Source organism: Chinchilla lanigera, unplaced genomic scaffold, assembly GCF_000276665.1.
Source record: "Chinchilla lanigera isolate Chin_1 unplaced genomic scaffold, ChiLan1.0 scaffold00004, whole genome shotgun sequence".
Classification (NCBI taxonomy): domain Eukaryota; kingdom Metazoa; phylum Chordata; class Mammalia; order Rodentia; family Chinchillidae; genus Chinchilla; species Chinchilla lanigera.
The window spans coordinates 30,235,564-30,249,202 of record NW_004955405.1 but is presented as its reverse complement, the minus strand read 5'-3'; the positions used below and the strand labels follow the sequence as shown (position 1 = coordinate 30,249,202).

The 13,639-nt window shown below is 41.8% G+C and overlaps 1 protein-coding gene and 1 long non-coding RNA gene across 3 annotated transcripts in view; one reads left to right on the top strand and one right to left on the bottom strand.

Annotated features, from left to right (window-relative positions):
• The window catches only part of Ube2n (ubiquitin-conjugating enzyme E2N), a 37,961-nt gene extending 29,160 nt beyond the window's left edge, over positions 1–8,801 (top strand). For both annotated transcript variants that reach the window (XM_013518306.1, XM_005374462.2), the window contains 3 exons: positions 5,720–5,966; positions 6,153–6,293; positions 7,098–8,801. In XM_013518306.1, coding sequence (XP_013373760.1) covers positions 5,720–5,966; positions 6,153–6,293; positions 7,098–7,138 — 429 coding nt within the window. In that variant the 3' untranslated portion in view covers positions 7,139–8,801. The remainder of the gene's footprint in view (positions 1–5,719; positions 5,967–6,152; positions 6,294–7,097) is intronic.
• Positions 1–13,595, bottom strand: part of LOC106149421 — a 14,891-nt gene extending 1,296 nt beyond the window's left edge. The window contains exon 1 of the long non-coding RNA XR_001235601.1: positions 12,987–13,595. This is a non-coding gene — a long non-coding RNA (uncharacterized LOC106149421). The remainder of the gene's footprint in view (positions 1–12,986) is intronic.
• Between the last annotated feature and the right edge of the window lie 44 nt (positions 13,596–13,639).

Here is a 13,639-nt window from a genome sequence, read left to right as displayed (position 1 = left end):
TTTTTTTTTTTTTTTTTTTTTTTTTTTAAATGAGATCTCTCATCTTTTCTTCTCTCGGGCATATCCAAATCACCAGCATCACTAGCATTGCACTTTGCAGTCACTGTTAAATAAAGTAAGAGTTACTCCAGTCTGTGGTTGGTTTGTTTTTCAGACAGTCTCACTTTGTAGCCCAGGCTGGCCTCAAACTCACGGGGATTCTCCTGCCTCAGCAGAGTGCTGGGATTACAGATGTGTGCCACAACACCTGGCTTTCCAGTCAATTTTGACAGTCATTTGGATAACCGAGACTACAAATGGCTACTGAGTGACTGATGGCCCAGCAGTGTATTCTTTGTGGGAAGGCTGGGCAAAGAGGGATGATTCTCTCCCAAGTGGGACAGTGAGAATTGCTCGGGCTGCTCAGAATGGTGCACGATTTAATTGGATATTATTTTTGCATCACAGTGAAAATTGAATTCAGAGCTTTTGAACTGACTGAGCCACATCCCCAGACTTGTTCTTTTTTTCATTTTGTATTTTGGGGCAGAATCTTGCTAAATTGCCTAGGCTGGGCTTGAATTTAGGATCCCTGTGCCTTACTCTCGTAGAGTGCTGGGATTATGGACATGCGCCACCATGCAGGGCTTGGAGTTTGCCATTTTCTGACTAGGTTCCCAAGAGTGGAAAGGTAGAGTGTGTAAGGAGGGGACTGGTGTAGCTGCATGAAACCTGGTGAGGAAGCCGGCTCAGGCCAAGCTTTCTCACATATGCGGTTAAGCAATCGTGGGGGAAGTTGAGCCTTTTACCTCTTGCCTTGAAAGAAGTCATACTGTACTATGGGGGCTGGGGATTTAGTTGGGGCTGGGGATTTAGCTCAGCGGCACAGCGCCTGCCTGGCAAGTGCGAGGTCGTGAGTTCAATTCCTGGTACCAGAAGAAAACAAAAAGGTATTTTATGGTTAACCATGTGTTGGATAGTAGTAAGAAGGATTGTATTTTCTACCTAATTTTCCCTTTCCTGGGAGAAAAAGTTGACACCAGCTTGTTTCTGTGCTCGTGTCAGACTTTCTCCTTTTAGTTTGGATTTCATTATTTTTTTCCCCCTAGAATTTATGCTGTGGATTTGTTTGGGAAATCAACAGTGTTTAGTCAAATAATTCCGTATCTCTTCATTGAGCCAAATAAATTAGAACCTAGAGCATACACAAACTATTGTAAGCATTCACCCTGAAAGCTTATTCTTGAAGGTGTTCCTGTGATATCTTAACGATTTCAAGGCTGGGTAGTGTGCTTAGTGTGTGTGTTGTTTAGGAAGAGTGTCTGGTTCTGAGGGGGAACGGACCTCGAGAAAGTGACCATGGTATCCATTTCTGCCAGTGTGTGTTCAGAGTGATATCGGAGCTATTTTGGGAGCTGATCTTGGAGGCCCTTCTGGTAGCTTTTTATAGCTTTAAACAGAGCTGCTGCAACTTTGTATAACCAGGGAGGGGCAGGTTGGGATACTTAGACCCTGGCTGTCTTTGTCCAGTCTCCCTTTTTATGGAAACGTGGGGTAAAACAAAAGGCAGATGGAAGTAAGAAGAGGCCAGAATTCAACAAATTTTGCCATCCAGTTTTCCTTCCCATTCCTGAGTTTCTTACTTTAACTAAAAGCTGTGTTTTTCCTGATTACCTGTTGGCTTACTTCCCAAGGTGGAAGACTTTATTGCCTCCTGTGCTTTAAGTCAGTAAATAAAATACTGTGGTCTGTAGTTTTCATACCTGAAAGCTTAGATGTGATAGTGTTGGGAACTCTGTAACTACACATGCCTATTTCAGTGTGGAAATGCATTACTAATATATGTTACACATACTGTTGTCAGCTTGTATATTACAGTGACATTTTTCTGAAATAAATACAAGTAGAAGTTAAGCTGTTTCTTCCACACCTGGATGGATCCTTTTGTTTCCCTACCGTGATATGCGTGTCCTGCTTTGAAAGTAACCCCTGCTTTAATGTTATTGAAGACGCAGTTCTTTGTTATTGTTGTAATACACGGATCAGATCCAGGGGTGCTCTGATACTGAACTGTGTTCCCAGCCCCACTTATTTTTTATTCTGAGACAGTCTTGCTGAGTTTTCCAAGTGGGACTTGAACTTGTGAGCATGAGCCTCCCAGAAGGCTGGGATTATAGGGTGTACCATTGTGCCTGGCTCAGAAATGAAATTCTAATAGCTTACTCTATACTTGTTTATTCATAATTCAACAGGTGTTTTTTGAACATCCATTATACTGCCAGGCATTGTTCCAAATGCTGAGGATATAACTGAATAAAAACAAAATTAAATTCCTGCTTTTATAGGGCTCTGTTCAGGGCAAAATCAGTGAGGTATGATCTGTCAATGTTGCTGTGGAGGTGAGGTGGGAGGGTGGGGCAGTGTGGAATGGAATGTGCAATTTCAGTGTCAGCTCCTTAACTGGAGAAAGTGGTTTTTGAGACAGGGTTTCACCGTGAAGTCCAGGTTGCTCTTGGACTCACTATGTATCCTGGGCTGGCCTCAAACTCTTGGTGACCCTCTTGCATTGTCTCCTGCACGCCTCCGCTTTGCCTGCATGCCTAGTCTAGAAAGCCTGTTTAAGTGACCTTAGGGACCAAGTGAACAAGCTATGTAGACACGTGGGGGGTGGGCTTCAGGTGGAATTATGCCTAGTAAATTGAAAAGCTACAAAGAAGCACAGGATATGGTGGTGCACGCCTGTAATCCCAGCACTCAGGAGGTTAAGGCAAGAGGATTGCTGTGAGTTCAAGGCCATCCTGAACCACATAGTGAGATCCTGTCTCAGGAAACAAACAAACCTGTAAGGAAGCAAACATGGCTGGAACAAAGGAGTTGGGAGGAGAATAGCTGAACATGAGTTAGGAAGAGTGAGACAGCCATGTAGAGACTCTTTTGGGAAGCCTGTTTTCAGGGCTTTAACCCTGGGCTTTGGGTGTGTCTACCTCTGAGCTGTGCCTCAGCAAGACTTTGAAGCAACCATAATTTGCTGTCAGGCGTGGTGACCTGTGCCCTTAATCCCAGTACTCTTGGGAGGCTGAGGCAGGAGGGTTGTCAGGATTTGGAGACCAGCCTGGGCTACTGAGGTCAAGACCAGCCTGAACTACATAGCGAGACCCTATCTCAGAAACGACAACAACAAAAACATAACACAGGAATGATGATGGGTTGATGTTTTGAAAACAGAAATTTTTGAAAACCCTATTTCAGGCCATAGTCAGGGAGCTATGCTGGCCCGAGGAGCTATATAAAGCAAAGCCATCACATGCCCTCGGCCTCTCCTGTATGTAGCCCTTTCCCTCTGTTCTTTTCTGTCAGTAAGACAGGCATGGGTTGGCTTCGCCTTATAGCCAGCATAGCCCGCTTCTGAGACCAGGTCCCAGTGACCCAGTCACCGTCCAGTAGACCTTGCCTGGCAAAAGTTTCCACTGCCACAGCATGCCAAGACTGAGGACCAAGCCTGGACATGGGGGCGGGGGTGAGGGACCATGTCCAAACTGTAGCAGATGCTTCTTACATCTTTGAGAAGATGTCAAGCAGCAGGTGTGGACAGAAGGGTCAAATTAGGGTAGAGGTTGGGCTGCATTTGAATTACAGGACGCCTCAGCGTGGAGCCGAGTGTAGGTAGTGTTTAAATTCATCGTACTAGGTGAGATCACTACAGCAGTGCGTAGACTGAGAAGCAACCTAGGACAGATCCAGCGAGGCACAGAGGAACCAGCAGGGAGACTAAAGGAGGTTGCCAGGCTGACAGCCAGGATAGGAAGCTAGCTGGCACATTGTAAAGAGGAAGGCAAAGCAGCTGGGTAAGATGTTACCTTCAAGACAAATAAAAATGAAGCACTAGTAGTTGTGTTTAACTGCACTGTTGGAGGTAACTGCTGGTGACGTTGATAAGCAGGTTAGTGGGTACAGTCTGACTTGAGAGTGTGTTCAAGATAGGGTGCCAGGCAGTATGGCATGTTTCTGCAATTCCCCAACTACTCTGGAGGCTGAGGCAGGAGCTTTGCAAATTCAAGTCCAGCCTGGGCATCTTAGCAAGATGCTGTCTGTAAAGGTATGGAGATGTAGTTCCATGGTAGAGCACTTGACTAGCATAGGCAAGACCCTTTGTTCAATCCCCAGTATTGTATTACTCCTCCCCAAGGCAGGGAAGGGGAGAAATGGGAGGCAAGTAGTTTCGCATGGCTTCCAAAGACAAGCAAAGCAGCTGATCAGTAGCTGGGGTGAAAAGAATTTTTTCATGAAATAGAATTTTTTTTGAAGAAAAAGTATTAACCACAAGTGGGTGTGAGGATGGAGATTTCAATAAAGGATCGAGGATGATGAGCTTTTAGACAAGGAAGGTGATGGAAAATGAAACTATGGTGTGATTATTGGAGGACATTAAGCATGAATATCTATTTCTTTAGCCCTGCTTAGGTGCCTAGACTTGTTCTCATTTCCTTCCTCCATTTCGTTAGAAATTCTCTACCAAATACGGATGGGAAGTATCGGGGAAAATGGTTTTTGTAGTGAACATTCATAGATTTTTCTTGTCATTATTTCCAAAACAATACAGTGTAAGCACTATTTACGCAGACTTAGGAATTAAAGTAATTAGGAATTATAAGTAATTTAGAGGAGATTTAAAGTACTGTGGAAGTTACATGTAAAATCTGTAAATACCTTGCCATTTTATAAAAGGGACTTGATGAACACATACCATCCTATAGGGGGAGCGAGTGTGTGCTCCTGTATACTCAAAAGTCTCTCAAATACCAAGGAATGCTGTATATTTTTCAGGAGATTTCAGTGGCTTTAGAAACTAATTTTGCCTTGTAAACAAAACAGCTTGGTGATTTTTTTTTTTTTTAATCTTTTTGAGACAGGGTCTCTCTATGCAGTTCATGCTGGCCTTGAGCTCACTTTATAGCACAGGCTGGTCTTGAACTCGCACCAATCTTCTTGCCTGAGCCTCCTGAGTGCTGGGATTACAGGTGCGAGCCACCACACTCAGCGTAACAGCTTGATTTTGATAGAACAAGTTCCCTTAGCTGTATAGTAATCTCAGTATTATTTTCTTCTTTTTTTTACTTTTGAATTTGTTGAATTTTTTTTTTTTTTTGAGACATAGTCTTTCTATGTAGCCCAGTCAGACCTTGAAATTTGGGAATCTTCCTGGTTTAGCCTTCCACATTCTGGGATTATAGGTGTGTATGTACTGCACCCAGCTCTTTTGAATTTTTCTCTTCTCTCTCTTTTCTCTCTTGTCTTGTCTTGTCTTGTCTTGTCTTGTCTTGTCTTCTCTCTTCCCCTTTTCTTTTTTCTTTTCTTCCTTTTTCCTTTTCCTTTCCTTTCCTTTCTTTCTGAGACAGGGTCTTCCTTTGTAATTCAAGCAGGCCTTGAGTTCACTGGGTAGTGCAGGCTGGCCCCAAACTGGAAGTGACCATCCTACCTCAGCCTTCCAAGTGCTAGGATTACAAGTGTGTGCCACCATGCCCAGCTCCCCTGACTTTACTATGAATGTATTTTGGTAAGCCATCAATATTTTGCAGTTGCATCAACTAATTGTAGTTACTTAAAAGGTCTTTGGATTTTATAAATAGAAACTTGTCTGGAGATTGGAGAGGTTCTTTTCTAATTCTAAGAGAATGAACTTTAATTTTGGTGTCTAGTGTAGTGGCATTTGTTTCACAGCTGTTCTGTTTTTGGGTTGCAGGAAACCCAGCGTTTGCTGGCAGAGCCGGTTCCTGGGATTAAAGCAGAACCAGACGAGAGCAACGCCCGTTATTTTCACGTGGTCATTGCTGGCCCCCAGGATTCCCCCTTTGAAGGAGGGACTTTTAAACTTGAACTATTTCTGCCAGAAGAATACCCAATGGCAGCACCTAAAGTACGTTTCATGACCAAAATTTATCATCCTAATGTAGACAAGTTGGGAAGAATATGTTTAGATATTTTGAAAGGTAAGTGTTACCTTGTCATCATTTGCTAGTATTATTTTTCCTTTCTCTCTTGAGCATCCCATCTTAGAATGTAGACTTTGTAATCTTACCTTATACTAAGACTAGGTCTGGGGGTAGGGGAGGCAACAATTCCGGGCCTGTTTCCCTGCTTTATCCTGTCATTTACCGGGCCTGTTGCCTTTATAGATAAATGGTCGCCAGCACTGCAGATCCGCACAGTTCTGCTATCGATCCAGGCTTTGTTAAGTGCTCCTAATCCAGATGACCCATTAGCAAATGATGTAGCGGAGCAGTGGAAGACCAACGAAGCCCAAGCCATAGAAACAGGTATTTAATATTCTCCTTTACACTTCCACTTTGAAAACACATTGTAGCACCCTTAAAATCTTAAAGCTTTTGGCAAGCGAGAGGAAAATAATTATATTTAATCGGATGCTGGTTTTGGTATGCAAATATAGTCATACCTCAACTGAGGAACACCTTTGTTTGCAAACAGTTCCTTTCACAAACTGCATCAGGTGACAAACATCACCATGGCCATCCCTTCCACACAGACACAAACGTGGCCATCTTTTTCAGAATCAGAACAAATTATGTTCCTGAGCTCCTGTTCCTGTACCTCTTAAAAGATGCTCACACCCCACCTTATACCCTGCTTGTGCTCCCACATTAAACAACCTGTAATTAGGAAATCTGAGACTCTGGATTTAACTGCATTGGAGTTAACAAGTAAGGAATGTCTGTCATTCATCCAGCAGTATGTGGACACTGGAAAACTTTTGAACTATTTTTAAACTGTTCAAAAGATGAAACCATACAGCAGTGTGTAGCCAAAGAATATAGAATCTGTGAGCTTCATCTTGTTACCCTTAAAAGAAAATGAGTGGGGAGCATTGTATATCTAGAAATGAATTCTCATCCTGTTGAATTTTGTAGATCTTTTGAGTTTCATTACAGTGTTCTGGTAATTCAGCATCAAGAAAGTCTTTCAGCCCTTGATGGTTTATAGGAGATGACAGGAATTTAAGAGATTGCAGCATGACATAATCATATTTGTTTACTGTTTATAGACTGAGGAGTAACCTTTTGAGCTCAGTAAAATAATAATTGCATGTTTCTTTTTGTTTACAGCTAGAGCATGGACTAGGCTATATGCCATGAATAATATTTAAGGCGGCCCGATCATCAAGTTTGTGTCACTTCTCCTGTTCTGCCAAGACTTCTTCCTTTTTTGTTTGCATTTAACGGACACAGTCTTAGAAACATTACAGAATAAAAGCCCAGACATTTTCAGTCCTCTGGTGATTAAATGCACATTAGCAAATCTATGTCTTGTCCTGATTCACTGTTGTAAAGCATGAGCAGAGGCTAGAAGTTTCATCTGGATTGTTGTGAAGCGTTTAAAAGCAGTAGCCTTCTGCTTTTATTCATTTCCCCCATCATGGTTTAAGTATAAAGCACTGTGAACGAAGGTAGTTGTCGGGGTTAGCTGCAGGGGTATGGGTGTTCTTTATTTTATTTTATTTTATTTTATTTTATTTTTTGAGGGGAAAGGTAGTTTCAAAATTTTATGGGCTCCCCCCTTTTATGGTGATCTAATTGCATTGGTTAAAAAGCAGCTAACCAGTACTTTTAAGATATGCTCTCTAGCCAAGTCTAACTTTAGATGCTGTAGACGGACAAGCTGATTGTTTGAACCAAAATGGGAACATTAACAAACATCACAGCCCTCACTAATAACATTGTGATTTTGCAGTCAAGTGTAGAGTACCCCTTCAAAAAAAGCTTGTGACCATTTTGTATGGCTTGTCTGGAAACTTCTGTAAATCTTATGTTTTAGTAAAATATTTTTTGTTATTCTACTTTGCCTTTGTACAGTTTATTTTACTGTGTTTATTTCATTTTCCCAATGTGACAATCGTATTTAAAAATTAAAATCGATGGAACATTCTGCTTTGGTCTTCACCATCTGACAAATAGAATGGCAAGAGATGGATTTGCCAATTTCTTTCCACTGATGCAAATTTGTGTTATCACTGAATGGAGTATTTATAAACAGGAGCTGAGCATGCATAAAGCGTCAGTGTCTGACCCTTTCTCGCCCCCTAGAAATTCGAATAAATGTTCTGTGTTATCTGGTCAGGTGCTCGTTGGTGTCTTGCCGTAGTGTTGGAAAAGCACTGCACAGGAGTGTGGCAGCAAAGAACGCAGCTGTGACTGACAACTCAGACTTCCACATTGTGCCACCTTTTTTTCCCCTCAAATGTGGGTTATGACCTTTTTCTTGGTTCTTGTCTGAAAACTTCATGTGTTACCATTGGCGTGTGATTAGGAAACACCAGTGTGATAATCATTTGGGGTTTGCAGAGATATTTGTCAAGTTTCCCTCATGGAACTAAGAGGAAATCTCAAGCAAGCAGCTTGCATAAGCATCAGAAAGATTTCTTCCTTGAAGCGCACCAGATTTTCAGTTAATGAGTCTTGCATCCATCCTAATATGCTGTGTGAGCTTTTATTCTTTAATTTGGTTTCAGTAAATTTTTCATTAATAAGAGTCTTCCCTCACAAAACTGTTCTTTCCCACGTCTCTCCACATCTGATTTCCAGTTTTTGTTACTAAGTCTTACGTAGCCAGTCATAAATGTGTAAATGTTAACCTTTGGGTTGGGATCATTGTCTCTTGCGGTTTAAGGTAATGGATATTGTAGCCCATCTGCGTTTTCCTCACTCGTATTCTCATGACCTCTGGCATTTCTTAAGAATGTGGTGTATTTTATTGTGCTCCTATGTAAGATGAAGAATTATCTATTAAAATTACATTTTCAACATACAAAAGTTTCTGGTGACTGGTAACTGGTATCTTTTCACATAATTGTATTGCTTAGTAACAAATGTTAAATTCAGAATAAAATTGTTGATAACCCTAATGCCAAATACAGCAGTTGTCAGCAATTCTTGAGCACAGGGCACCATTGACTACAGCTAAGGAAACAATCTCATTCTAAAAAGTGAACACAGGACTTCAAGTAATTACAGAGAGATCAGAAATCAACATTATGTCCTGCTCTTCATGTATAGCTAATACCACATAGTGACTTTCAGAGCTCCAGATTTGTATGTATTCCACTGTAAAGTCTACCCAAAGTAGGATTCTGATATCTTGGGCTTGAAAGTTATAGAAGTGTAGAAATAAAGAGTAAGTCATTGTGTTCTCGTGGGAATTCCATTTTTATGGCATCGCCTTTTCCCTTGTGTAGCTTTGATAAAAGTCCCCATTGTTGCGATAAGACTTGCTTTCTCAACAGGTGGGGTGAAGCAAGAGCCCTGTGTGGTGGAGCTTTCTTAGTTAGGCCTGGTGAGGATCTGGGAGAGGCCAAAGCAGATGCTGAAAACTGACAGCTACATCCGGCCTGCTTTCCTTGGCCTACACTGAGTAGTTGCTTAAGCATTCTGAATGTGATGCCAACATTTTTTCACTTCAGTGAAGAGCCTTGAAAAGCCAGAAAGTGTGTCTCTTGAATGACCTGAAGATCTGGCACAGTGGAACTAACCCACCATTCTGCCTGCTTCTCCTGGGAAGAGCCAAGTAATAGCCGTTGTCCTCTCCCCTAGTTCCTCTCCGGTGACCAGAGTCCCTTCCAGCTTGCTGGCTCCTTTGTGTAGCCTTCATGTCCCAAACTGAAGGGAACAGTTCATTAGATAAAAATACAGTGATGCCTCGGTCATTGAACTCACTTTGTTCCAAAATCGTGTTGGAGCACTGAAAAGTTTGACACTTGAACATATTTTTCCTATAAGAAATAATGGAAAACCAAATTGGTTCTGAGACCCAAAACTTCCCCTTACAAATTCATTTTTTCCAGGATTTAAAATTTTTCGCAGTGACTCCTTAACCTCTGTGATGGCTCTCAGTTTTGCTCTTAGCTTTCCTGCTGGTATCACAAACTTTCTTTGGAGCCATGGTTATAATATTTAATGCAAATAAAGCGCAAAATAAAAGCACAGTGACAGATGTTTTGAGGCACTAACAAGCACTGGACGCCGTCGGGGCGAGAGTGGCGAGTGACTCACGCTTGGCCCATACAGGCGTTTTCGAGTTGGAGTTTTGGTGTGACTGTTGAGCAAAGTTAACAACCAAGCAGATTAGTTTTGAATTTCAGTTTGAGTGTGGAAAGTTCGGGCTTGGAGCTGTTCAGCACCTGAGGTGTCGCTGTAGTTGATACATGTGTACTGCTAGTGGAGAGTGACAAGTCAGGGAGCGGTAGGGGGCTTTCCTTTGAGGACTAAGGAGGGAGGGGACACAGCAGTCGCAGCTCTGTCCTGGTGGGAGGCTATTCTTGGGAACCCACACGAGCACATCCGGGCACTGAGAGGAGCCTGCGGAGAGCCCTGGGTGAGAAGAGAACTGAGCCTATTGATTGATCAGTCAGTTGCCTCTTGAAAATGCACTGCCCATTTGAGGTTTATCTAAAATCTAAAGTGTCGATTTGAGTGTTGTCTTACTTTCTGTGAGTTGTTTCCGCTCTGACCGAGCCAGTTATCCTTGGGCCTCTCAGAATCCACCTAGTACGACTTTAGACCCAGTGTACATAAGCCTAAACCTTACGCTAGACCAGCAGTGTACTTGTAAATTTCAGAAGAAATGTTTCAGGCGTAAATATGTATCAGTATGTAAGAGCCACAGGTGCTGTGGTTTAGCACATTTTTTTTTCTTTTTTTAAGGAGGAAAGGAATTGGTGTCTTACCCACTATAAGTACATTTAGTGAAGCAGAACTACACGGTGTTATGGGAACACTAGGAATTGGTGATATTCTTCCATTCGATGGTTTAAGAATGTTTCCTGGCTATTCTAGCCACTTCCAGTTTTGTTAGTTACTATAATACCAAAAAGCATTAGAGATACTTCACCTAGAAAAGCTGTCCAAAAATAAACAATGAAAAAATAATAAGCACGCAATACAGCAGTCCAAGAACAATGTAATATTTGATTGGATAATGTGTTTTGGGGGCTGGGAACATTTAATTTAGCTATTTAGCATGCTGCCTAGCTTTCGGAGTTCTATCAGGGTTTATATTTAAATGACAACAAAGGAAAACATGTTGAATGTAATTATTTGAAAATATAAATAAAAATCTGTAATATACCAATTAGACTGGTGATCTTTGTTTCCTTAACTGGACACTCCTGCATTACTTTTCATTTTATCTTGGAAGCTAGGAAGTACTTTTTACAAGTTGGCTTTTGCTATATAGCTTTATGGTAATTGAGCAAACTGCCACTGGCTGCCAATTTGGGAGCTGGTCTGAAATTTCTTCCCAGTATGAAGAGTTTCAGTTTCTTCCCCTCTTTACAATTTCATCTTTGCTACCTTTGTGCTGACCTCATTTTAAATTTTTTTTGGTACTGGGAATCGAACTCAGGACCTTACACTTGCCAGGCAGGCGCTGTCCTACTGAGCTGTATCCCCGGTCCCCTGACCTCAGTATCTGTGTGCATATTGGTGCAGCGTCTTACATGGTGTATGTATAGACTTGATGCCATGCTGAGCTGCTACTGAATTGGCCATGTAATTGCTTCTGTTCGTGATGAGTTGTAGAAGCAGTAGTAACCTTATTGTCTTGTAATAGCATCAGTTGAAATCTGATTGTTTTTATGTCATGGTGTTGCTCCTTAGGGAACAATGATGCTTTTCCTCTGCCAGCCATTCATACATGGAACCAAGAAAAGTTGTTACAGAGGTTAGAGAACAGTAACTTCATGTGCCTCCCCTCAATCTAGAATTACCATTCCCATATTCCATACGCTCATCCATCCTGACCTACCACAGGACTGCTTTGGAAACACCATCTAGCGTGCTCTCAGTAGGCATTAAATTTCATTAAAACCTTGTAACGTGATCAAGTCTTACAGTTTAAATTCAAGAGCAAGCTACTCAAGACCTGGACCTGGCAAAAGAGCAGGCCGGTTGTACCAGTTTTTTTCTTCCCTGTTTGTTAATGCTGAGGGTCAAACCTGGGTCTCCTTGTGCTTCATGCACTGAGTGGGTTTTACCGAGCCCGAGCCATACCAGATTGAACTCGATGCCGTTTTCCTTAACTTTTGGCAGGAAGCAGCAGGACTGAGTGACTACCTAAGACTAGAGTCCAATTTTCACAGTCTGCATTTTCTTCCCTTAGTGAAACAGTATTTTGTTCAGTGAGCCACAGTTCTGCCATTGTAGTAAGCAGCAGCCAGCCACTATTGGGAGCCTCTGCTCCCAATAAAATTTTTACTAATTTTTTTTCCCCAGCTACCAAAGAGGTGAAACTTTCTCCACCTATGGGTATGAAAATAGGCAGTAGGCTGGGTTAGACTGTAGTTCCCACCCTCTGCATTATCACGCTTGGCTTTAGAACCAAGTATGCCTCCCTACTCGGGCGCAGTAATCGGGCATTCCTTAGGTAAGGATTAAAGGTCTATGGTAGTTTTTTTCCTCCTCGTTAATATTAACATTCTGAGATAATACAGTTAAAGCACAGGCTGAGAGGCCGACAGTTTTGCGTGGAAGACTATTAGACACTTCTCAAAAAATTTAAAGAACTATACAGGCTTTTACAGAAAATGTGATCATATATTTAAAAAAGCCGTTAGCTGGGCATGGTGGTTCATGCCTGTAATCCCAGACTCGGGAGGTGAGACAGGATTGCTGAGTTCAAGACCAGCCTGAACTACTTAAACCCTATCTCAGAAAAAAAATTTTCTTTCAAGTGTTTTTTGTTTGTTTTTTTTCAGTGTAGACAAGTTGTACACAAAATAGCTGGCTATAGCTTTTTGGGCACCATTCCCCGAAGAACCCTCTGCAAGGCTGCACTTCTTTGGAAATTGCATTACCATCTGCCATCCTTTAACCCTGCTTATACATTACATTGATAATCACTTCATAAATTCTGCAACATCTGCGTTTTGTCCTTTTGTTGACTAGATTACCAGAGCTGGAAATGTTGGTTGAAAGGGTTAAGTGTTCGCACCAGTGACTCACCAGTGATACACGCACAACTGTCCCTTCAAGCAGCACTAGTTCCAGCAGTGGTGCAGAGCTGCCCAGCAGACACATTACAGCCCTGTTGTGGACGTGTTAAATGTTGACAGTTACTGCTCAGCTCTCCTGAAGGCTCTTCTAAGTTTTCCTACCCGAATTCTTAATGGAATGTCATTTTTTCTTATTGGATGTCTGTAATTTTCCATTACATGGATATATTGCAAATTAATCATTACTTCTTTGCTGCTGGGCATTTTATTCCTGTGGCTTACCATTCTAGTGCCTTAATTTGGTACATGAGCTTGTCTACATTCCTATAGAAGTTGAAGTCTTCACATAGTAAAAGGTGTTTAAGGATGATAAAATATATGTTGACGGCCAAATGTAGCTAAAGTGTTGCATTAATTGTACAAAGGAATGTTGGAGCAAAAATAGAAAACCATTAAGATGTACCCTACATGCTGTTTGACAAGCAGCTGGAAATGGGATACACAAAGGGTGGCATTTCATTTATCTGAAGATGTTAAATGCAAAAGAGGAACTTTTAGGACATTTTGTTAAGATATCAAAAGTACAGGAATTAGCGGGGCGTGGTGGTGCACACCTGTAATCCCCGCACACAGGAGGCTGAGGCAGGAGGATCTTGCAAGTTC